General features: G+C 41.2%; 1 protein-coding gene across 1 annotated transcript in view; it reads right to left on the bottom strand.

Moving 5' to 3' along the window:
- The window catches only part of KMT2C (lysine methyltransferase 2C), a 195,976-nt gene that overhangs the window by 106,118 nt on the left and 63,452 nt on the right, over positions 1 to 26,406 (bottom strand). Inside the window, exons 3-6 of the mRNA XM_084279900.1 lie at positions 26,167 to 26,305; positions 13,134 to 13,340; positions 11,004 to 11,143; positions 9,504 to 9,613 (exon numbers count right to left, since the gene is read on the bottom strand). Coding sequence (XP_084136026.1) covers positions 9,504 to 9,613; positions 11,004 to 11,143; positions 13,134 to 13,340; positions 26,167 to 26,305 — 596 coding nt within the window. The remainder of the gene's footprint in view (positions 1 to 9,503; positions 9,614 to 11,003; positions 11,144 to 13,133; positions 13,341 to 26,166; positions 26,306 to 26,406) is intronic.

Here is a 26,406-nt window from a genome sequence, read left to right as displayed (position 1 = left end):
TGATGCTTTATGAGAAGTCCTGTCTTACTCTGAATAAAGTTTATTACTTAAACCTAAACTGTTTATATTGGAATACACTAGCCATTGTCCCTTTGCTGGAACAGGGGGCTAAGCTCTACCACTGTTTCTTACAGACCAAAGAAGGAAAAGACACAATTCCACCCTAAGAAGCGAGTTATAATGGTCTATGGCTTCCTGGCCAAGGGGAGCAAAGGGGCAGGCACCGATCTCCTCTCTTTAGTGACCAGGGATAGAACCGGAGGGAACAACATGAAGCTGAGACAGGGGAGGTTTATGCTGGATGTTAGGAAGAGGTTCTGTACTGAGAGGGTGGTCGGGCAGTGGGACAGGGTCCCCAGGGAAGGGGTCACAGCACTGAGCTGGTCTGAGTTCATGAAGCATCTGGACAATGCCCTCAGTGCCATGCTCTGATGTGGCTGGCCCTGTGTGGAGTCAGGACTTGGACTCTATGGTCCTTATGGGTCCCTCCCAACTCAGAAGATTCTGTGATTCTAATGTGCACCAACACTATTTGCTGTGTAGACAAATTCACAATGTTTGTATTCATATACTTGGAAAAAGAAAGGTAGGGATGTGGACACAGCTCTTACTGCACAGACAGCTGCAGACAAAGCAAATCAAAGGAAAAGTATTAAAAAAAAAAATATTTAAAAGTAGATTTAAAATATACATATTTTCTTTTGTTTCATGGGAGAAGAAACACACTCCAAACCGTGGTTCATAAACAAATGCTCGCCTTCCCCAATCACTGTGATTCCTCCTGTAAATAGAATCATCACGTTGAAGACAATATAAGAATTAACTACAGCTGAATTGGTCTCACATTGCTCTATCAACTGGTTGGAATCGTGCTGATAATAGGTTATGAAGCAAGGAGCTACTATAAAGACTGCAAAGTCACGTTAATATATTTGCACTTGTTATGAGCCCAACTCCCAAAACAAGTACCCAGAAAATGCTCTAAATCAAATGCTTTGCCAACATTTGGTGCAGCAATTCTCCACCGCCCATGGGGAGGACAGTGTGTTTTACGTCTGCAAAGAAAGGAACATTTTCCGTTTCTTGAGATGCTAATTATAAGAAGTGCTAAAGTGGGGATATGTCATACAGCCTTGAAATAAATATTTCTTCACATTTATAATAAGACTTTTCCACTCATAAAAATTCCAAAGGCCTTAACACGCCAAGGCGTATTACGAGCTTTACTGGAATATTAATAAATATGCTTAATAATGGGAAAATAATTGAAATATGATGTGTTTCTTTAAAATTAAGGTTTGGACTTGCACAAAGTCAGACAGCCTGATAACTACCAGATTACCCTAGAAACAAGTTTTTAATTAAATAGTATTAGTTTAATACTGTATCTTTGTATCCCTGTATCTTTTTCACTGGTTGTGTGACCTGTGAAGTGACTTAATGATGATACTATACCTCACATCAGAGAATGCAAATCTGAAATAGGAATCCATCTGATGATTAGTGGGGAAAGTAAAAACAGATCAGCTATTCATTCAACAAACCTCAATTAGAGTACCACAATCAACACTTAGAAACTCTCCTTCAGTAATGGACGCAGACACTCGAATATCAACGTATTCACAAGCAAGCAGCAATTAAATCAGGAAAATAAAGGAAGTTTTCTTTCTCATAAGTGGAAAATTCAAAATTAAAATCTATCTCAGATCCCTTCTTTCATAAAAAGTGTTTAGACTTTGCCTAGGCCACATTTCTTCCACATGCTATTGCCTCTCACTTTATGATCATACTACTCAGAGCCCTCTAATTCACAGCTGTCCTTTCAAACTTATAAATACGTCATTGAAGATCCACAGCCAAGTGTGGAGTCTAATTAGATCCCAAGGTATCCATATTTTATGTGCCAAAATAATTACAAAAACGTATTAGAAGCAGAGAAGTGTAAAATTTTTGATTCACATTTAACTTCATTTTCTTAAATACCAGCAGGGATATAGGAAAATGTATTTTATTTTGTACCAAGGAAATGTGGTCTATGAGACAACTGGGGAAACCAAAAACTGTCTTTTGAAAGCGGAGTCCTAAATTTAGTCGTTTTGAGGGTGTTGTGTTTTGATAGGGAACAAATTATTTATCTGTAAGAACTGTAATTTACGTTTTTTCTGTTCTGTGTTTTACTACAGAAGGAAAAAATTAGAATGCACAAACTCCCACTGGATAATTTTTTTGGGAAAAAAATTCATAAAAATTGGCAAAAGCAACTTTAGAGTTAAAGTTCTTTTCTGCATAAAGTTTATTACATTGAGCCTTATTTGCTTTGGCTCCTTGAGTCAGATTATAGGTGAGAACAAGGAAAGGGTGAATTCTTCAATAATCCTAGTAATTTAAAATGTTGACCTTCTCATCTGATATTTCTCACTTCTTCCCTATGCCTGGTTCTTCTATTTCTATATTCTACATTTGCCAAAGCAGCTGCTACAGCACGATGACTTCAAATGAACAACACAACATCATGATAAACCATATTTTGGTTCAAACAAAAGGATACTCTAATCGTTGTTTATGTGACAAAATTAATGAGAATTAAGTCATAAATATTATTAGGTAGGCAGGTATCTGTTCTCAAATTGCTGGAACTGCAAACAACTGATAGGGGTCCCAATGCAGCTCTTGAACCTGGGCAGATTCACCAAAGCTGTACTGACATTATTTATGGTGTACAAAGGGGTTCCAGAAGAGTTACATGCAGTAAATCAAACCCCACTATGATAATGTAAAGATATTGTGGCTGCTTTGTAAAACTTGGAAAATACAATTATAAAATAATTGACACAGCATTTCCGATGTCATTAACAACCAGTAAGAACAGCTTGATTCACATTCTCCAAGACACAAAAGTGTCTACGGTTTTAGGTGATCAAAACCCAAACCCTTCTGGAACAGAGTAATTCATGGAAGATAATTTACAGTGTTAAAATATCACCAAAGCTGTACTAGTAGCCATTATGTCTTTCCTTTAAGTACAGACCTTATCAATCATCACTGGCAGGGAAATGGCGACAAATCTCCAGAGGAATTACAAAATAATAATAAGGACATTAATGGAAAACCAAATACCTCATGTCCCCACTGCTGAACTGTTACAGCTTTTCTAGAACTTGCTAGAACTGAATGAAAGTACTAAATTGACCAGCAGCATATGGAAGTGTCTTCTTGATGAGACATATGTCACTGTTCCTCTAGGCTTGCTCCAGCACTTTCTGTGCTGTGCTGGAGTTCTCCAAGAGACAGCTACCCATAAAAAAAGTCAAATGTTATTTTGGAAGAGCATTTCCTGCAGTACTTTCTCTCTCCGTTCCAAGACAAAAGGAACTACAGGGGGGAAATCTTCCAAAAGTTAAAATCAGAACCCACTCTGACAGGACAGCCAGGTAGTTAGTCCCAAGCTGCAGTGAAAGAAGATGAAGAGAAGCCAAGTGTCTTGTGTATGTAAGAGTACTGTAAAACACTCAAGAGTTTGGGGAGGAACTTCTGAATACCATGGCTGCTCATTCAGTATCATGTTACAAAGCTGCTTCTTGAGAAATTGGCAAATACAGAGGACTCTGCCCACAACTGGTATAAACAATTATGGTCTTTATTGCATTTTCCCCTGGCTTTAAGAATTACTAGTTCTTCCAATACTGAAAAACAAAGGCGGCAGCTTTTAGAACACCAAGAAACTGTCAATCCCCCACTGTACCCCAAAAAAACCCCAGACATGGCTATACACTCTCTTTAGCAAGGTTGACACATATACGAAGCCTTATCTCAAGGATTCTGTCATCTAAACCATTTTTCACACAGTTTTTATGTCAATAAAAAATAAAACTAGCTGAATATTTGCTATGGCTAAAACAATCCTCCCTCCCCAGTGTGTGAAGTTGATAGTTCATAGAGATTTTGATGACTATGTATGAGGAAAAACAAAAGGAAGTCTCCATTTAGCCAGATTGGTTTTCAAATGAAAGCAGCACAAGGAAACATAGACAAATACCACTAAAAACATGGGTAAGGCCAACAAAATGAGGGGTGTACTATGGCTAAGGGGTGAATATATAAACTTTTTTTAAAAAGTATAAACGTTTTCAATGGTTCTCAACATTCTCCTGAATTTCTTTATAGCTCAGCTTGATAAGCACCATGCTAAAATCCAGTTTTAAGCAAAGAGCTAGAAGCAGTAGAAGGGCTTTAAGAAACAACTGGAGTGAGAGATTTAATATGCATGCATTATAACATTGCCCCAACTTGGAACCATCTACAAACAGCACCATCTCCTGCCTCTGGTGACAGAATTCAAGGGAAGCTGCCTTAAAAAAAAACACTTTTCAAGACTTGTGTTACCATGTGAAAAGGGCTAAAAAGGCTTACAGGAGAGAGGAGTGTCACAACAGCAGATCGTTCTGAGTCTGGAACAAGGCAAGATACTATTGATTAGCTTGCCTCCATGGAAAGCAACAACTCCTACAGTTCTCAGCAATAATAACATGCCAAACACAGCCTGCAGAAACTCAGCAGGAGCTGAAAACAGCTGCCTTGTACAGAGAGAAGATACTACCCCCATTAACTAAAAAAGCAAAAAAAAAAAGGGAAAAAAAAAGAAATAGAAAAATAGATGGGTGGAAGACAGCAATTTTTCAGCTGTCTGGCTGCATGAGCCTTGGTCCTGGACTATCACTGGAAAAATGAAAACTCTGAAGCAAATAAACATGCAGAGAGCTATAGAAAATTTCAAAACAAACAGAAATCCACATTTTATAAAATAGAAACCAAGCAAAAGAGTGTTTGGGAACGACTGCATCAGACACTTCATTGCTGTCATGTTTCCCTACTCGGTCTCCAAGCAGATAGGAACCTCCTTCTTGTTTTCCATCAATAGTTTGACTTCTGTGTGCTTGACAAATTCTCCCAGACTTGTAAACTGCTTTTTACATCTTATCAGAAGAAAAAAAAACAGGCTGGGAAAGTTACCATTCATTCCTTTCGTGAGCGTAGTTCAAACACATTACCTACCAAGTCTGCCTTAAATTCACTTCCTGAATTGAGATAGTTACATCTTGGGGAGAAAAAGCAGCCCACCTTATTTGGGACTTTGTACCCTACAGAAGGGCTATGGGTGAGCAACAAAAGGCAGACAAATAGGAAACTTTATTTACTTTCCTCAGCTGACTGTAAAGAAACAGCCACCTACTCAGTATATGGAAAATAAACACGGGAATTATAAAGCAGTACTTAAAAATACCTGACAATATTTCAGAAGCCACTCACGTTAAAAGCTGAGCAGATGCAAGCCCTGAAGGCCCTCATTTTACATGGCAATGCCAGTAAGTTCACCCTTCTAAGTATCAAAAAGCAGCATAGTTAATAAAGCACAGAAGACTGAAGCCAGAAATAGAGGAAAAAGCAGAAAACTCTGCTTGTCCATGTCTAATTTTTTCGGCAAAACCTGTGATTCTGTTCAGCATTTTCCTTTGCTTAGTTTCTTTTACTGTCTCCCTTTCCCACTGTCTCTGCATCTCACCACCAGTATCTGTAGAAACACCTTACTGATGGAAGCCTATCTTCATAAAGCTGACAGTACGACAGCTGCTCTCCTATGGTAATCGTTATGTACTGAGCGGAGCATTTACAAATTTTAAGTAAATTCGTTAAGTTTTGGATGAAGCAAATCACAGAATCGTAGGGGTTAGAAGGGACCTCAAGAGATCACTGTGTCCAACCCCCATGCCAAAGCAGGTTCCAATCACTGGCAGTTTTCCCTCCCCCTCCTCCCCCCTGTAAATTCTGAGTTCTGTTCTTTCAAAGCTGGAAACAAAATTACTCCAAAATCCCATGAAAACCTATTGAAGCAGCAGGGGAAGGAACTGACAGGTCTGGGCATTCCGGCTGTTTAACTTACAGACTGCACGAGCTCCAGACAGAAGTATGTGAATTCTTACGAGTCGCCTTCAGAAAAGCTCTGGCATCAAATGTGTCACTCAGATCACCAGCTCTTCCTTAAGACTTCTTACACGTAGAAAGTGGTCGAGAAAATCCATAGAATGGGCAGGGTTGGAAGGGACCCCAAGGATCACAGAGTTCCAACCCCCCTGCCACAGGCAGGGCCACCAACCTCCAAGGCCTGGATCTACACAAGGTTGCCCAGGGCCCCATCCAACCTGGCCTTGAACACCTCCAGGGACAAGGAGGTGACTCTGACTTGCTGATGCAAGATGAGCTATAAGAGGACTTGTCACCTATACCACCCATAACAGCTGAAGTGCATCAACTACCATAAACCTCACTGTATGTTCCAACTTGTATTTATTTGTCAGATGTTATAAAGCAATGCACAAGATTTCAAACACCTCACATGCAGGTGTATGTATGAGTGGTCAGTAACACTTAGCAAGAGGCAAACCCATGGCAGAAAGCCAAAGAACCCCACTATGTCTCATTATGTCTAGACACCAACGTGTAACAAATTGGTTGGATGTCTCACTAAATAAATTGCAGGCCTTCAAAATGAGTGAATCCAAAGAAAGAACCAAAGAAGACTGACACGCCAAGCAGGGTATTCTGTGAGACACAGTGGTACAGAGATCTCTGTGGTATTGCATTTTAAACCTTCAGCAGGCAGAGGCCAAGAAGAAAACCAAAATGAATTAACATCCACACTTTAGAATAGGTCAATGAAGTAAACCCACACAAGCTTTATTAATGCAATCACAAGTTCAGTGAAGCTAAATGGACACTTCAAGCAGTAAACAGAGTAATAAGAAACACTGTCATATCCAGTTAAAACAGATTTGCAAACAATAGCCTGCCTAACTAATGGGAAACATAATGTAATTTAGAAGTTAGAGACCCTCAAGGTAAGAGCAGCCCCACAAAACCCTCCACAAATTGAAAGACCTAAATCCATTGACTACACTACCAAGAAAAAGCTTTTTTACCTGTCAAAAATTAATGTGTACATGAAGGTAAGGAAAAAACCCCCACATTTTCCCAGCTAAAAAAAGATGTGATTACTGCAGACCACATCATAAAACCAGGCCATGCCAGAGGGACTTCCAAGAAGACGGAAATGCCCAACCAAGCAAACAACAACAAAAAAACCCAAAGCAAATTTGGTGGCCAATAGAGGAAATAACATACAACATGTTTTTATTTAAACTGTTTCTCTGTATGCCCTGAGCACACACTTGCATCTACATTGCCAACAGCGTTCAGAACATTTTAACAGAAACTTTACTTTTAAAATGCAGCAGCATCACACTAGAAAGCAGCTCAACATTTTAGCAAAAGCAAAGCACAAGCAGCTGTAAATGCAGAACCAGACATGAACTGCTATGCCTTTCATTCAAAACATCTTAATACACCTCTTGCAAACAAAGCATATTCCCTTAAGATTTTCCACTATCATACAGGATAACCAACCAGCACCTTACACAACTTTGTGCTTTCCTTAGCCTGGTGACCAGTTAAATGGAAGTGGAAAAATTCTTACCAAGCACCACAGCCTGGACACAAGCAAACACAGGATTACTGGGGCTCCCAACCAGCACACATTAACTCTTTCAGCAACCCCTACACATTGCTGCTCCATGGTCAGGAACAGAAAACTACAGAACAGTTTGCTCTGTATTTTAAAAAAATCAAACAGCAAGGAGGAGGTAAAAAATTCCCTGGTGTGATCATGGAATAAAGATGTCCCGCTTTGCCTAGCTATTCCTCTAGAATCAATCCCAGTTGCTCCTTTACTCTGCCCTCCCTGGGGATGTCACAAGGAGGTTTCAGCAAAGACAGAACAGAAAATACAAAGAATGACAATTCAAATTTCTCTCCTTTCTCTGCATCACACTGGAACGTGTGCAACAGGGGTACTGAGAAATTATCTGCAGAATTTTAAAAGATCAGTAGAGAAGCTACAGAACAGCACACAAAAGACAGGGCTGAAATGGAAATTATCACACCAGAGGGATGTAGGATTCTTCAAGAAGTCTTAAATATTTACATTATAAACATCTACACAAAACTTAGAATGTACTAATGACATGAGACACCATCACCCTGAGGCACAGAGGAGCAGGGTACCATACCGAAAGAAACACAACTGAAATAATGGAAACAGGGTGAAATCCAATAGAGCAAAATACAAGCTTGAACACTGCAGCAAGGGTTTCTATTAGAAACCAAAGCATGGGGATGAAATTGGCTGCAGATGGGAATGAGCTGATCACAAAGTGACTACAAGCCACCATCATCAGCCAAAAACAGGAAGACTAAAACTTTACAGCAGGGAGATTAAAAAAAAAAAAAAAGGAAAGAAAAAGAAAAAAGACAAATAACAAAAACCAACCCCACAACATAAAACTCCACCAAAAAACACCAAAAATCCAAACCATAAAAACAAAACCCCAAAACACACCTCAGAAAAGTCATTAATTTAATGTTCCTTCAATTCTTTTCACGATTTTTTTTAAATACATGCACACACCCACATGCAAGTTCTTTAACATCTTCAAGCTCGTTTAGAACTTAATACTGACTGTCAGGTTCATTTGTTCTGAATAGTCTTTCATTTTGAAAGCGTTTATTTAATATGAGTATATGTAAAAGTAGAAGGCACCAGGAAAGCTGTATTATATGGCCTGCACTGAAAGACTGGTTTGAAGCAGCATTTTAGTCCACACAACAAAGTATTTCCATCTATCTTCTGCATCATTTTTTTACTATAATGCATAAAATAAGCCTAAGCACGATCATGGGAAAACCATCAAAAATTACACAGATTTGTTGACAGTATGGCTGATTAATTTAGGAAAAACTGAAATTATTAAAATAATCTACCAGTTATTAAATACAGCAAAAAAAGAAATAGCCACAGGTGGTAGAAACAATGTGAAAAAGATCTTGTCATCATTTCTAAATATTATCAGGAGATGATACCAGAAGGAGCCCGTCCTTTTCAGAGATACCCACTTTTCCAAAGACATTCCCATTTCAAAGTAAAAGACTAAATATTTATCTACGTATTTCCATCAACATTTACAAAACAAACATAGGCTTTGAGGTAAACAGTAGCTGGTATGAAAATGAGAATTTTTTTTACTATATTTGAGTCACAGCACTTCAGAATATAAACTGGCAGGATAAGCATTTCCTCCACCTTGCAGGACATGTGCTGCTTTGAACACTTCTTTTGTCTGTGTTTTTTTATTAACCAAGTACTTATTACGTTTCAGTTACCCCAAACCTAAATTCCATGCAACTCCCTAAGTCCTTTTCATAAACCTCAAGGGTAGAATTTATCCTGAAGACCTGTCCAAAGAAACCTTGTAATAAAGGTGAGCTCAAAGATCCATAATGGGGATAATTTTGATCATACCTTGTATCGCATTAGTTTAACTTCCCCCCCCCCCCCCCCAACCCCCAACTGCTATTTGCTTGCTGGATTAAGCACTCAAAGTCTTTTTACTCACTTCTGTGCTCCCTGAGACAACAGCTTTGTCCACGTTCACTGATAGCTGCTCTTCAGTCTGGCAGACTCCCAATGACCACTCCGCACAGCGGTGATGAGCCCAGCAATGACCTAATGCATTATGGAAGAAAAAAGAGCTTTGGTTGTACAACTCTGCCAAGCACTCCTGTAAGCAGGGAACTCAGCTCCAGCAGTAACTAGTTGCTAGACAAAATGAACAGTCTCTCTCCCTCCTGTTTTTCTTGCTGCAACATTTAATGCCCTTATCATACACTAAATACACTACAGTTACTATCAGACACTAAATACACCTGACTTATGATTCCCCAAGACCATATACAGATCTGTACACTAATGCAGCACATGCTCACATGCTACTTTAGAGTTCTACAGAAAACTTATAAAAGCTGCAAACACAGCATGAACAGAAACACTGCACTGAGAGTCTATGTCAATACAAAAAACACATTATAGAAATACAATTAGAAAGGTTTACCTACATAACCAAACAATTCAGAATTTGCACAATTCAGCAGGCATCACTTAAAAAAGTTTCTAACTTAATTCTCACAGAACCAAAGTAAATGATGCAGACTTTCAAATAAATTCTGCAACAGCTTTACACTAGATTCAAAATGATGCTTTATGTTAGCTGTTGAAATCAGTCAACTTAACCATGACTCCCCCAAAAAATCTCTGAAAGGAGCTAGGAAGAGTCATCTACAAATAACAACTGAAAAAAATCAGATTGACAGAGCCCCCCCATACACACACACTAGAGTGTAATTATTTAAAAGAAATAATTAGTTCTTCTTGTTTTTCTTTAGACTTTGAAGTGAGTTTCCACACTCATGAAGGAATGACATTTACATTATTGCACAAATACATTTCCATTTTTGAGGCAAAATACACTACTGGCATCAAGGCATTTGAACACAGATGCTTTCTGAAAAAGAAATTCGTAACTGAATAAAAAAAAAATATAAAGTTCCATTAAAATGAAAGAGTAGATGACAAACCAGATGGTATTCTGACAGAAAACCTGCAGATACTGGAAACATGCAATTGTGTTATGTCTCTATTGTTCTATCAATACTGCTCTTTTATATCTTCCTTTGAATTACTTCTCATAACCCCACTAGCAGCACAGTAGGTAAGGCTATGGATTAGGACTTCAAGAATCATCTTAAACTGTTTCTCATTTCTTTTTCTTTTTCTCCCCAAAACAGAATCATCCTACTGAGGGTACTACTACCTGAACGCCTGTTCAGCAGATTACAAATATACCCCATACAAAACTGACAACCACTCTATCCAGCACTTGAGGAAGAGACTACACAAAACTAGCACCTAACATCGGGAAAAGCTACAAAAGCATCATCAAAGACTTGACTAACACCAAAGCACAGAAAGCCAACAGCTGAAAGCCTTCACACAGTGTTAGTGTAGCTACTGTACTATTACTGGACAGGAAAAAAAGGAGGATAGTAACATATCTTACCTGTTGGCTCAAATAAGGCTTGAACATCAATGTCATCTGGTAAGCCAACTAAACTGAGTTCATCCCAGAATTTGACAACCTGATCGTCAGAAGCAGTTTGGGTGCTTACACTTGTGTATGATGCTATACTCGATCGAGATCTGTATTGAGGAGCAGAAAAACAAACTCAGAAGTGACCACAATCTTTGTTCAACTAGCTAGATACCTCTAAATGATCCAAAACTCTGGGAAAGCAAATATATTTTTTTCCAAACAATATAAAAATATGAATCAACATGTACAAAACCATTTCTTCCTCCTACTTCAGCCCAACATTTCTCCCAGTAACAGAGTTTTCAGTTAAAGCTGCTATTCAACAGACCAAAAAAAGCAGCACTTAGTAAAATGTCCCTTTCCACAGCCTGCTCTCTTCCAATTCTTCACGACACACATGATTCCTTTTTTAAAGCCCACTTCTATTTGATATTAAAACTTGCCCAACCCTAGGAATGGAGAATTAGGGAAGAGCAAGCAGACTATGTTACCCTGGGGAAGCAGAGATGTAGAAGGAAGGAGAGAGAGCGGTTTAAGTGGTGAGCACCTGCTGCAGCTTTCATGTGGCACTCTCCCTGCAGTCTTAACAGCTGGGCCAGGTACAGCACTGACAGTCTCCTCAAAGGAGACTGCCAGAGGTCAAGAGGTAGGGTGCCTAGATGAAAGACAGCAGCTATGGGGACAAGGTAGAAGAAAGACCAGGAGTGGAAAAGCTGCTTGGAAATAAATATTTTTATCCAGTGCTATCAAGATATTTAAATTAAAAAAAAAGAAAAGGGGGGGAAGAGAAAAGGCGTGTGGAGAAATCAAAAAATGCAGTGATGTCAAGATGACTATTTTGGGCTGACAGGGCAGGATCTAGATTATAACATTATTAATTTGTTCCCAGAATCTAATCTTCTAACCTTTACTTCATTAAAACAAAAGTGGTGATTCCTCCTCCTTTAGTTTTCTGCAGTATGAAGTGTCTTGCTACACCTAGGGATGTGCATTAGGCTTACTGACAAGGGAGCCCCGATCTCTGCTGCTGCAGTGGTTGCAGGAAAAGCCATGCTCGCTTTTCTATTAAGGTTCTTTGAACTTCACTATTTTCCTACTTAACTCAAGTGTGTGCCATTTGCTGTTCCTTCTGAGCTTCTGGAGTCAAGGTGGCACAAAACCACCTCTCTTTTCCAAGAGACACGGCAAGAACTGGAATTTTAACCAGGCATGCTTCACTCCAGCAACCACATTCAGAAATACATGGGAAAACCCCTGAATTTCTGTGTGTACTTTGGTCAGTCAGACTTGAGGACCAGCGGCCCGTCCCCCAGCGCCTCAGACCCTGAGGCGGCTCCGCCTCAGTTATTGTTCCGCTTCCTCGGCCGGGCCCCGCGGGCGGGCGGCGGCCCCGCACCCCCAGCCAATCCCAGGCCTACAGCGCGGCGCGGCCACCCCCAGAGCTGGCCGCTGCCCTCCGCCCAGCCTGCGGCCCTCCGCCCCGGGGCTCGCTGCCACCCTCGTCCCGAGGCCGGCGCCGGGCCACCCATGTTCACTGGCAATTTAAGCGCGGGGACAGCCCAGGCCCAGGGTGACAGAACCCTTCGATACTAAACCCACCCTGTGAAGAAATCTGGCGACAGCCCGGCTTCTAAAGGGCAGGGAGGGCCTGCGCTCACTGCCTGCAGCAATACTGTGCCCTCTCAAGAGCCAATTGTGGGGGGGCAAGATGGGCTTCTAGTCACTCCCAGCGCACAAAACGCCAAGCGTCAGAGTCCCTCACCTTCAGCTCTCAGTCTACTCTGAACTCACTCCCACCTCGCACGCAGATCTGTGCTTTACAAAAACTATGTTCCTTTCCTGTGTCCCGTGGTCAGGATTCTCACTGGAGGGGAGACACCAACTAATGCTTAAAAAGCAGAAGAGACAGCTATTCCTATACTGCTAGTCTTGTTTTGTGTGCAACTCCCTCTCCCTCCCCGCAAGACTAATAGTAACGAACTACATTTCCACAAATACAGGTTATTTGCCTACTGCAGTAGAGCATCTGTAAAGATGCTTCCTGAACTTCATGCAAAACAAACAAAACACCCCATATTTATTGTAGAACAGACTTACTTCTTCTGTCCTCTCTGTTTGCGCGGCACTGAGTTTTGCCTTGGAGTTCTCTCACAAGCTCCATCGGTGCTGTCGCTGGCTTCGCTCTTATTTAAAGGCTGGTTTTTCCATGGGATAACATACCCAGGAGTTGGACTGAATTGTTTTAAGTCTCCTTGTCCTAATGAGCTCCGTTCTCCACAGTAACAAAAGGCGCAGAGTTGTTCGCTGTGAAAGGGAAGATCATTACTTCTTTTGGGGGGGAGCAAACAGCAGATGATCCCCCACCAAAGAGAAACTTCTATGCCAATTTAACCCTTTGTAAAAAACCAATAAAAGCTCCCCAGTGTTCTCAGGTACCAGAGCTCAGCATTCAGGAACACTATTTCCTGTTCTGGATCTCCACACAGGCTTGCAAAGAGGTGTTGGAAAATGGGCAGGGGGGATGGCAGGGTGAAGAATGGGAAGAACTGAATTAACACCTCACCCCCATTATGAGAACTCAGGGTTGCCATCACAGAAAAGGCAAAGCCCTGCCTTTTTGAGCACAAAACATTACTACACAGTTACCTTTCTGTAGGCACACACCTGTGTAACACCATGTGCAAATACTAAACACCAAAAGGTTTCATGAAACATGAGGGAAAAAATGTAATAGGAAGAAACTCACAGCAACAGCTACAGTTGCTCGCACCAGGGCATATGGCATACACAAGCCTAAATACCCTCGTTTACTTTAATATCTCAAAACAAAACAATACCTACAAGTTTCACTAGAGGAAATGTGTGTTTCCAGAACTGTGACCGCTACAATATCCCTGTGCCATTTGTGACTATGTTTTAACATGCATAACATAGCAACAGCACTGAAATGACAGCTCTGACAGCGCTCCTTGTGTCACATCATATGGAAGCTACTGAAAAATATTTCTATAATAAACATATTCACAAACTTAAAATGTGAACTTCTGCAACTAATGCAGTTTGCATTAAAGGAAGGCCATTTAACACATTTTTTATGCTTAAATGAGCAGTTTTTTGTTTTCTTCATAGTTATGCCCTTAAGACCCCCAAAAGATGCCTCAGGGAATCAGGCACTTGGATAGAGGCGTAGTTTACCCGGATCCCTCTTAAATAGATTTCATTGCATCTGCAAGGTGGTACGTTTGGGTTTGGGGCATGTTGTGTTGGGTCAGTGGGTGGAAGGAAGCAAAATGCCTTACTCCTGTATAATATTCTCTAAATCCTAGGAGGTGGGAAATACAGAGCACCTGGGTTCTTCACCCAGGTGAGGCCAGAGCAGCAACAGAAAAAGGTTAAAGTAGAAAAGGAAAGTTCCAGATCTGAACAGAAGACCCTAGGAATCTAACAAAGGTTCTCAGATTTGGTTGAGCATACTCTGGAACAGGTCTTTTTGCCCTCACCACCAAGCAACCTAGTAGGGGGAAATAAAATGAAGAAAGAAAACACAAGTGGAAATGTAAAAAGCTTTTGAACTACTCTCCTGTTACAGTACTGGTAATGCCAGGCAGCCAGATGCTAAGGAAGGGAGCAGCATGTCTCGAGACCAAAGTGAAGCCCTCAATGAAGCCAAATACTTTTACTAATGCTCTGTAGGTAGGACTGCACTTTGACTGAGGCAGACAGATCTCTGGGGACATGCAGGTGGGTGGGCAGCTAACAGATCCCATCCATGGTACTCGAATGAAGACCCTGCCACAGCACTGTTAGGAAACATTCACCTTCACGCTCCTGGCCTTGGTTGCACATTCCTCACATATCCTGCCTGAGCAAAGGACCAGCATGAGCCAGCACAACCCCTGGAGGTGATTGTAAATGTCTGACACCCCAGAAGTCTTCAGAAAAAGGTACCCCAAGATAAAAAGATGCGAAGAAAATATGGGTAAATGCAGAGCAAGAATGGGGGAAAATTAATCATTACAGCTGAAGAGTACATATGTCTATTTTAAAGCAAATTTTCAATGTGATTGAGCAACAAAGGAATTATTGTTTGAATGTCAGTGATTATAAGCACTGGCCCACCAGTGAAACCTGATCTGGCCTCGCAGCCAGGGATGGTAAGAAGGGAAAGCAAAACTATTTCTGCCAAGACTGGAGAGACTTGTGGGGAGACTCAAGAGATTTAAACAGGCAGCACCATGGTATATAAATGGCAGCAGTTACAAACACAAGATTATCCACAGTGGAATAAGTAATTATTCATACATCCTGTTAGGACAGACTATCACTGCTCATTAAAAGACTTTAAGATAATTGGAACTAAATAAACAAAGCTCCTTAAAGTGAAGTCATAGCAAATATGCAATAATGTGAAGGTTTATGAGAGAGAAATGTGAAACAGTAATTAAAGAAAACAAAGTCATTTTTAAAGCAGTATTATTTGAAGAAGGAATACAGGCTAAAGCAGACGATGGCAGGTCCTGTATCACAACTTCCAGCAGTAGCTTTCGGCAGGCAGAGTGAAGTGAAACAACAGGAGCCGCGAGTTTCACAGCTACTCTGCAGCGCGGTGCGGACAGCTGTGAAGCTGTCAAGAATCATATGGTTTGTGCTCCTGCTCCAGCAAAGCTGGGGAGTGCAGCTGAAGCGAGCGCTGGAGCACTCACTGCAGGGAGGGGGCCAGGGAACTCTTCGGTGAGGGTTCAGAACACACAGATACAGAAGTAAGAGCCAGGAGTAGCAGCAGGTTCCCAGACCACTGCCTAAAGGGATGGTGGGGCTGAGACAGGAGAGGGATTAGTAGGAGGTGGGGAATTAAAACAAACAAAAAAAGTTTCACACTTTCCAGGGAGAGTAAGCATGGGGGCTTCAAATGTATCAGGGCACCTAAATACCTAGAAACACCCAGTGGCAGCATACTCCTGTCCAGCATAGAGATGCTGGAGAGACCCACCACAGGAAAGCCATGGTCCTCTGCTTCCAACATGTCAGGCTGCTGCTTTGTCATGCAGTACAAAGTGGCCAGTTCCATCACGTTAGCCTTTTAGGTTTAAGTGCTCAGTAAATATTTTAAGTTATGTCTGCATGGGCAGAAGGTAGAGGGTTTTTATTCCTATCATCTGAGGATTGCACAAAGTACTTACAAATCTACTTTCCATATGTCAATATGCAATTAGAGGATCTAAATCTGTGATGCAAGGAGAGCTCTCATATTGAAGATAACGGAATTGAGATACTGGCAACTCTTAAGATCAAACCCTAGATCCGTTATCATAATTAGCATATTTTCAGAACAGGCTAATTCAGAATGGGTAACAAGAAAGAGACAATGTGTCATGTATCTCTTTATAACCTGCTAAGGAAAAAAAAAAGAAGAGAAAGCTCACCAATACTCTATTTAAGATAGATCTAACCAAACCAAAATACAAATTCATCGTAATTTGTAACTTTGACTTAATTCCTAAATTTTCCCAAAACAAATGCCACCTTTTTACACAAGTTTAAAATTCCACAGGTGGTTTATTACCAGCAGGTGCTTCTATAAGTCACCTGATTCCAAAGGATTCCATATGTCTGTGTGCACACAGATTTTAATACACAACGCAGAATAGAAAAGTTCAGGACAAACCAGACGTACAACTGGGTTTAAGGGAATGCAGTAAGAGGCAGTAAAGCTAATGTCTAAAGCTGAGATATGTTCCTACCAAGCCATGAGACAAGATCCAGACTTGGAACTTGCTAGAAAGATCTATTTTCTAACAAGAAACGTGTCACTCAGCACTTTGCCACAGCCATTTTCTTCTACAAATTCTTATTTCATCGAGTTATCCGATCAGTGCTTCATCTGCACACAGAATTTACTCAACCTCCTGACAAGAATCTAAGATGGTACCATCCTCCACAACCCACATCCCAACAAAGGAAAACAAAATGCCCTCCAGCCCTTTCATCCTGGAAGAAGGGAGAACAGTCAGTATTTCCTCTACTTGACCGATGACATGAAGTCATTAGGACTCATCCTAAAACACAGACTTTCCAATTGAAAGGAGTTCATTTCAACACATGGGGTATTGGGCAACTAGTTGCACAATATTAAATTACAACCAGAGGAGAAACATCATCTGGTTTGCTTGCAAATATTCCATCAAAGAACTAAGGTACAATTGATGCTCCCCAAAACATTTTTTTTTAAGTGCAGAATTAAGGCTGACAACCAGGAATGCCACCAGTTCAAGCACACCAAGTGCCACTGTAGTTACACTCCCACAAGTAAGCAGAAGCACCCCCCTAGATGCTTCTGAGTTGGGAAATGGCACTGGGGTATCCTGTGTCAGCCAAGGCTCCTTGAGAATAAGCAGATGTGCAAGCAGACTTATGTAAACATGTTTTGTTTATGTGGTGTCCCATAACTCACAGACCTACGCTTCTCTCTGCATGAGTACCCTCAACATTATCAGAGGAGGTGATTCTGCCCCTCTGCTCTGCTCTGGTGAGACCCCACCTGCAGTACAGGATCCAGCTCTGGGGTCCCCACTACAAGGACATGGACCTGTTGGAGTGAGTCCAGACAAGGCCACAAAGATGATTAGAGAGCTGGAGCATCTCTCCTATGAAGGCAGACTGAGAGAGTTGAACTTGTTCAGCCTGGAGAAGACTCCAGGGAGACCTTATAGCAACTTCTAGTACCTGAAGGGGCTCCAGGAAAGCTGGGGAGGGACTGGTTACAGGGGCAGGGAGTGACAGGACAAGGGGCAATGGCTTTAAGCTGAAGGAGGGGACATTTAGTTATCAGGAAGGAATTATTTACTGTGAGGGTAGTGAGGCCCTGGCACAGGTTTGCCAGAGAAGCTGTGGCTGCCCCTGGATCCCTGGAAGGGTTCAAGGCCAGGTTGGATGGAGCTTTAGGCACCCTGGGCTAATGGAGGGTGTCCCCACCCATGGCAGGGGCGGAACTAGATGGGCTTTGAGGTCCCTTCCAACCCAAACCGATCTGTTACTCTACATGACCTCTCACTCTCCTATTTTTCATACCTGGATAGAAGGCACGACAGCCTGCAGTGATATGGGGCACTCCCCCATCCACCCCCAACTGTGTAGGCAGCAGGGGGAATAAACGTCCCTCACTCATTTTCACAGGAACAACTTCCTTCCATGTCTCCAGGATCTCTGTGCAGCTAAATGCCGAGGAAGACATCAAGTGGCCTATGTTGAGAATTTCTGTCACTAAGATGTTTGAAGTTATATACAACCCTTCTAGTACTAAATGGTAAAGGAGGCAGACTAAAGAAAATCTGCAGCCTCCTCTTCTGCAGAGAGGTGTTTAAGGTCCCCTTCTTTCAGGGGAATGTGAACAGGGGGATCCAAGCATCCTACAGAGATGAATGGAAGCTGACAACAGCAGGAGAAATAAAAACTCATGGATTCAGCTCAAGAGATGCTCTCCTCTTACATCAAATCCCTCACAGCCTACTGTGGGACACGAATTATCAAAGAAGTTTTACTGTGCATTCACCTTTTCCATCAACTGCATTAAAAGCAGAGGTCGCTGCTGCTGTTTAAACAGGAAAAGGCAACGGCTTCTGTCTGAGAAAGCCCAAGGCATGGCAAGTGCAGCAAGATCCGCTCACTATAACCACTGCCTTAACATTAAACACTAAATTACAGCTGATCACTGCTGCCACGTGCCATGATAACGACTTCAGAAAGTCTAAGAAAATAATTACATCTTTGTTTTGTACACTTTCCATTTCATTCATGCTTTGGGTTGAAAGAGCAGGTGAAGGGGGTATAATCTGATTTTTGCTCTGAGTTTGTTTTTACAGGAATTATGTGGTAATTCTCCTTGGTGTCTGGGAATGCCTTCAGGATGTCTTTTTCACACACACTCCAGCATTTCTGAAAGGTGAAACTGAGAAGCATGAAACCTTGGATAGCAGCAGCAAAGTTGTTACAGAAATGTGAAATGGCTTCAACATCTATTTTTCAAAATTAAAATTAAACTCAGCACAATGAAATGGAATATTTGGGAGCAAAACAGAACTTCAGAGCATCGTTTGTAGTGATTACTGAAGCAGACTGATGAGAATTGGCCTTGAGAATTCTTCTCCCACCTAACCCTGTTAGCAGTTTTAACATATGTTAAAAGGCTAAATTAAACGCTACAGGGGAGCTACTATTTATTTAGCTGTGCCAAGTTGTGGCTAATGCACAAACTACTTTGCCTTCACTCTCATTTTATGTTGTTATTTAAAGAGTAAATTGATTTTCTCCTTAGTGAGGATGCACCATTGTATCATTCATGTAAATTCAAATCAAGACCTGCAAGCTGCATTTTAAGTGATAAAAAAAGATTTCTGGCCTTAAGAACAGCAGGAGGCTGCATCAGCTGTGAGTTCTAACACATGTGAGAGATTCACAGCAGTGAAGTTATTCTAAAACTCAGGGGTTTAGATAAAGATTTTCAGCCTCAACTAAATATCCTGTAAATATCCTGTAAATATCTGGACCTCAATAGTGAAGAGTATTTAAAGGAAACAATGGAAGAAAACGCATTAGGTGATGCATAACAACTTCACACGGATACAAGGTTAGTGTCCCAATAAACCACCCTTCTACAAGAACGATGCTAAGGACAGAGAAGGATGAAACGTGCAGAACAGAGATATCACAAGGAGAAAGATGCAGAGCTTCTCAGCTGCAAGCTATATTTAAGTGCTTGACATGCAACATCTTCTCCTTCCAACAGGCAACAGAATCAGCTAGCAAGTCAAAATGTTGAAGTGGCTTGACACTATTACACAGAGCTGGTGTTGAAGTGAGTATTTAACTTGTGCAGCAGAATTCCTTTAAAAAAAATCCCAAATGAGGACAGAACTTCAGTTCATATGGACTTCAGGTGAAGAATTTTAAAACTTTGCATTTGCACAAAGCAATTAAACTGTATTAGACAATCATCACTTTCCAATTATTTGTAAACTAGCACAGCTGGAGTTCTACACCATAAAATCAACTGAAAGATACTTCTCTCATTAGAAAGAAACAAAACGGTACATTCTAAACCCCATCATCAAAGCAACACATCCTACTGACATTGTGAACTTTGAAACATATGAAAATATGCTCTTTTCATTCCCTATGCATCAGCTTTAACCTAAACAAATGCTAAAAGTTCAATTAGGACGGAACAGAACCTAAATGCAGGAGGAGTTACCAGAAGGCCAGTGCTGAATAAAGTGAAATCAAAGATCTGTTCCAAGTCCTCCTAGAAATCATGAACTGACTTGTACCCTCAAAAAAAAAACCCTCCATATGTAATGCAACTGTGAGCAGTTCTGATACTTCACACAATTTTGAGAGGTCATATAACCTGCGAGTGATAAAACCCAACTGAAGATATGGCAGACCTGTACTTTGGTATGCCTTTGTGTGCAGAGTCTGTTCAAGCCAAATTCCCTCTCTTGGCAAATCAAGGTATATCACATCAAAATCACATAAACCTCACAGGGGTGGCAGTACCTCTAAGGAGGCAATGTCATGTGAACACTTAAGTAGGGTTTTACTACCTGAAAATTACTGGAATTTAACATATCAAGTTGGCTTTAAGTAGCAGTTTTTCCATTTAGATGAAACTTTCTTGTTTAGTCACATCAGGGAATGGAAAAACATGCTGTTCTGCGTAATTCAGACTTGGTGTCTTTTCTCTGGAAATACATTCACAGAAGAGATGAAATACAAGAGAGTGGGGCTCTTCAGTCAAAACTGTGTGGGGCCAAATTGAAGGTTCCTCCAGCCCATGCAGCCACCGCTAGAAACAAGATAAGCAGATGCAGAGAGTGTACTGATGCAATACTACCCATCCCTCCCAGTACTTTCAGTTCAGGCTTCCCCAAATCACCTGGGATTCCTACATATTCTCTAATTCTCAGTTTCTCTTTCATGAACATGCCCAGCCTGCTCTTGCACTCATATATTCAGCAATCCACAACAACCTCTGGCAAAGAAGGAAAATGCACATCAGGTGAAGAGCCAAAAAAGAAGAAACAGGTTCAGGTGGACATCAGCAGCCTTACTAGGATGGGACAGAGACAGAAAAACTGCCTAAAAACATCCCTGAGAAGCTGAGAGGGGGACTCCAGAAACCAGGTGCAGCTGCTCACACAGGGCAGGAGACATTTCTAAGTACGGTTTCTGTGGCTGGACCTTCTGATGTAACAGATTAATTCAAGGAGCAGCGGGCCATGCAACTGAAAGGTGTTGATCACAGTGTCCAGTCCTACAACATGCAAATTCTACATGAAAGCTTTAAACACATTATGGGCACAACATCAACTGCTCAGCCTAAGAAAAAGGCAGGATTAAGGCTGCCTGTGAAACCTTTCTTTGGCCCTGTTTGTGCAATACGCCTTAAGTGCTTCAAGAAAGATGTGGACCATCTGGAGAGAGCACAAAACAGCAAGAAGAATCAGAGCTCAAGAAAACATCATCTACAAAGGAAGAATGAACAAATTTGGGACTTTTGTTATGAAGTAAAGCATGCTTTTAGCAGAAATCTATCCTTTGCTATCCTTGGCAGATGGTACAAGTAGTAATGGGATAAACCCAGAATGAGGAGAGTGTGAGTTAGATATGAGGAAAGTGTTTCATCAGTTAAAACAAAGAAGATATGGGAACAGAATCTTTAGGGAAGATCTGAAGCTTTTATTATTGTAAGACTGAAGAGCAGTTTATGTAAACTTCTGTCAGGAATGACAGCTGTACATACCTGCCTTGGAAAAGGAGGTGACCTAGATGACTTCCAAAGGTCCCCTCCTGCCCTATGAATCCAAGGCCAAACTCCTTCAACAACAATCTGTCATAAAATTCTTCTTGAGACCATTTCCCTAGCCAATGCATGAACAGACAGGAAGGACAACCAGGAAATATTGGACTGTTTTTTTCTCCCCTTTTTTCAGTGTGTGGTCTGAGACTGCACCTACTGACAATATTCAAATTGTGCCCCATAAGCCAAATCAGTAATTACACCATGGAATAGACTGGTTATCGATATATGGACGAAATATTACTTCATTATTATTAATTTATTTCTCTAACATGAAGGAATGCTGTCTCCACTTTGCAGACAGAGGTAGTCAATCAGTGACTTGAGAGGAAGATGCTGGATCTAGTTCTGAATGTGTAAAGGCAAAACTCTGCACTGACTTCAAGTGCCCTGTTTGGTGCATAAGGTCTGTTCTCTGCAGAAAGAATTCTTCTATAAAAAGCATTCACCTAAAACTACAACAGCTTTGTAACGCCTGTGCGTGAGAAATAATCAGTTTCAAAATGAATCCTAAAACTTCTCTCGCCTAAAACAGGTTCTTGACTTTGTAACTTTAACAATTTGTAAACATTTTTTTATATTAAATATTTTGTCTAACTCCTTCCCTGTCTAGAGATCTAGCTTCTCCCTCCATCACTGCAGCATTATTCTGTCCAGATTATTTAATCTCTCTGCCACTTCACAATTTTTTTTCCACTGAATGCTGCTCTGGGTGTTGCAAGTTTCCTAAGACATTCTTTGACGATAAAAAAATAAAAGAAAGACAAAAATAAGGAACGAAGATAAAGAAGTTCCCTGGTACTTTTTCACCATTTTCTTTGTTCAACTCAATCAACAGATATTCATCAACCACTTCTTTTCGATGGAATAAAGCACCCCAGCCCTTCATCTCCAGACTCCAAATTTGATCTTGGTAGCCACAGCAGCAAGAGAACAAGGGGGAGTAGTGCAATGGGTCTGGAATGAAAATCATGTGCTTTGTGCAATTACAAGTGAAGCAGGAAAGCAGGAAGGTGTGTTGCCAGGGATTTTTTTGTAAGTTTTAGTGACAGTCTCACAAGAGCAGATATTCAGCAGACCAAAGTACCAAAACCAAAAAAGCCATGTGAAACTCTCAGCTTCTACTTATTTTAAGAGCATCGTTTTCACAGTGATGACAAAAGGACTGAAAGTGTACAATTATTGCCATTTGCAGTCTCCGAAAGCAGACAGAAAGTAAAACCAATCAGAAGGTGTTTTGTTCTTCTATGAAATTGTGTTTCTAGGCCATTCCCGTTAGCTTTTAATGCCTGGTGTTGACAATGTGGGAAACAGAGGAGGAAGGTAGAAGTGGGCTGTGCTGCAAGTCGCTGCCGGTTGCTGGCTGCGTGCCTGCCTCACGGGCTGCACTTCCCCTGCGCTCTGCAGGCAGCACAAACCCAGGGAGCAGACTCTGTTTGGAGAAGCTGGATTCCACTCAGCCATAAGTCCTGGGCTTGACAGAAGCTTCTCACAAGGCTTATAAAAAGAAAAAAAAGGGAACAACCGAAGGAAAAGGCTCTAAAACCCGTGACGCCCATGATATATAAGAGCTGGCAGCGTTAGTGTTACCACTGCCAGGCTTGACAGTTTATCTTTGCTTGACGTTACTGCCCCTCCCCACATGTGGTCAATAATTCACTTCTTCCTTCTGAGCACACACACACGCCTCACCCCTTTCGGCCTCCTCACCCCAGTATGGCTCAGATACTATAGATTCTAATGCTTTCCTAGCACTTTGCTTTCTGAGCAGTAATCCTACATCCACCGCCCCAACCCCACCTGCAGTTAACTCTTGGACTCCCATATCCCACCTCAAAATGGTTCCAACATTGACCATCTTCTCGCTCACCTCTCTTGAATGTTTATAATTTAGCCACAGTCTCAGGGGGATCCAGAGAAAAATACCCCCCCAAGTCAAGCTCTGGCTAATGTCTCAGCTACTGAAATCCCCATCTTAGTAGTGATATACCCTAATACGTTAAAATCACACTTTTTCAGTAGCCAATTACTTCATTATTTCATGTACAAGATTTCATCTTATGCCCTGTCTCCTTTCTTCACTACTGAAGACAGAAAACCACAATTCTTACAGTTAACACCGAAAGTGATGCAAAAGTAGCTCCACCTACACCTGCATCTACTTGGTGGAGGCTTTGGTTCTTTTCCATATTCTAGGCAATTTCTGCACTGTCTACTATGATACACTCACATCATTCTCCCATGTCTCCTAAATTTATTTCTAAATATATAAATGTTTCCACTGTATTAAGTTACTTGAACTAGCAATAGAACAGGAAAGCTTACCAAAAAAAAAAAAAAAGATAAAGAGATGAAGCTGATGAGTAAGATAAATTTGGAAATAGCTCCAAAACTACTTCCCCAAGTTACAGGTTTAAAGTGTCTGTGGAGTCACACCTTGTCCTCAATCTTGATTCAGTTCCTCCCACTGGTACACAACATCATCAGTGTGTGTCATTTCATGTGTTTTTTTCCTCCTAAGAGAAGAGAGATAAGCCACCCAGAACCCAGTCCTCCTACCCCTGTACGGCTCAGTGCCAGTGTCAGCACACCACAGATCAAGAAGTCTCAGATGAGAAGCAGCTTTCTTCTGGTAAGTTTCAAGACAAAGTGCCAAAAAACCACACCCTTGACATCTATTTTTTTTCACCCACTGTTACACAACATCAGTGACTTCTCCAACTAACACCAATTCTGCATCTAAGCCTGGAACCAAATTTCCCAGGATAAGAGGGAGGTAAGACTCCCAGTTAACTGTTTCACATCTCCTTAACAGGTTGTTTTCCACAATGTCAGAGACAGGGTGTCATCATTATGTTAATTTAAAATAAATAGTATTTAGCTTTTTTAAGGGCCAAAGCAATGGACCTGTAACAGCCTTTCAATCTTGACTAAACCAAGTCAATGCTTTCAGCTGGAAAGACTAAATTAAGGGCACATAAGGCCTGGTCCAGAACCATGCAGAAGTTTCACAGAATCATAGAATCACAAACTGGTCTGGGTTGGAAGGGACCTCAAAGACCTCACCCTCACTAGACCAGTTTGCCCAAAGCCATATCCAACCTGGCCTTACACACCTCCAGGGATGGGGCTTCCACTTTCTTTAGAAGACTGTTGACCAGCTCTTAAGAAACAAGTTTATGGCTAGAGAAAGTACTGTAATCAACTACTGATGATAAGAAGAAAGTAACCATGAGAAGAAGAGAGAGCTGATGAAACAGCACTAAAGCTGTTGCAAATATTCCAAAACAGGGTCAAAGAAAGAACCAAACCAGCTGTTCAGTTCAAGCTGCTCTACATATTTACTGCAATTTAATATCAGCTTTGGAAAATTCCATTTGGAACAGAATTTTTGTGTATTTCTTCCAGGTATACACACAAGATCTATGTAATATCTATAAATTCTCTGTAAAAAGGGAAGTATCTCCTGAACTTAGGAAGTCTGTGAGAATCTAAGACTTGAGAATTATATATGCAGCAAAGAGATGAAGTACATTTTTGTGCATGGAAAAATACGCTCGGTGTCAGATTAGGAAGTAGTAAAATGATGATAACGGTTGTCTCCAAGTCTGTCTGGTAACTGGTAACAGCAATCTCTGCATCAGAGGAGACCTGCTACTGGGTTAAAAGCTGTTGTCAGGGCTTCAGCAGAGAAGCTCTGCCAGAATTCTGTGATACTAATTTAGCAGTGATCACAGCCTGTTTTGCTTTTCTTCAAGTAACATAATTAATACTTTCACTGCTTTTTGGGTAATTTTTACTTATAACAAGTTTTAAAAGCTACAAACAGTATTTTCTGTATTATAAATTCTGAAATAAGGAAGCACACAGTAGAAATGACAAGAGATTTTACTTTGTTCCCTACAACACAGACATACAAGCTGCATTTTCAGAAACAAGTTGATATGGATTTGCCAATGCACCATTTTCTAAGTAGGGAAGTTTCAGCAATCACGTTTTATCTCAGATCACTTATGTCTGTCTTAAGTTAAACAGCTCGTGCTGTAATTGAAAGGTTTGCCAGTGGAGTTGGAGGGCAACACCTGAGGAATGTGCTTTTCACCTTGACCTCTCTACAAGCCAATGAAGCCATCCGCCTCAGGCACAGGCTGCTACTGCCAGCGCTTCAAAGCGCCAGCAGCACATCCCAACCCTGCACCCCACGCACTCTGCGCCCCACTACCTGACTGCCAGCCCTGCCCCCCTGACTCGGCACCTGCCTCCCCGCTCACTAACCTGGTTTTAGCTTCCACACCCACAGAGGCAGTGGAGCTCGCAGACTCCTCGGACACTGAGCGCTGAAGGACTGGTGTTAGCTGCTTGGTGCTGTCCACTTCCGTTTGGGCATCCTCTTCTGCAGACTGCTCTTTGACTTCTGTTTAAAAACAGAAAAGTAGTATTTAATTATTTATTTTTTAATTATTTATTTTTTAAAATTTAAGACTATAAAAGCATCTGTAAGCTTTCCCTTGTACT

The sequence above is a fragment of the Gallinula chloropus genome (genome assembly GCF_964237585.1).
Source record: "Gallinula chloropus genome assembly, chromosome: 2".
In the NCBI taxonomy this organism is placed as follows: domain Eukaryota; kingdom Metazoa; phylum Chordata; class Aves; order Gruiformes; family Rallidae; genus Gallinula; species Gallinula chloropus.
Note: the sequence above shows the minus strand (reverse complement) of the source record. Positions and strands in the feature narration are given on the sequence as shown.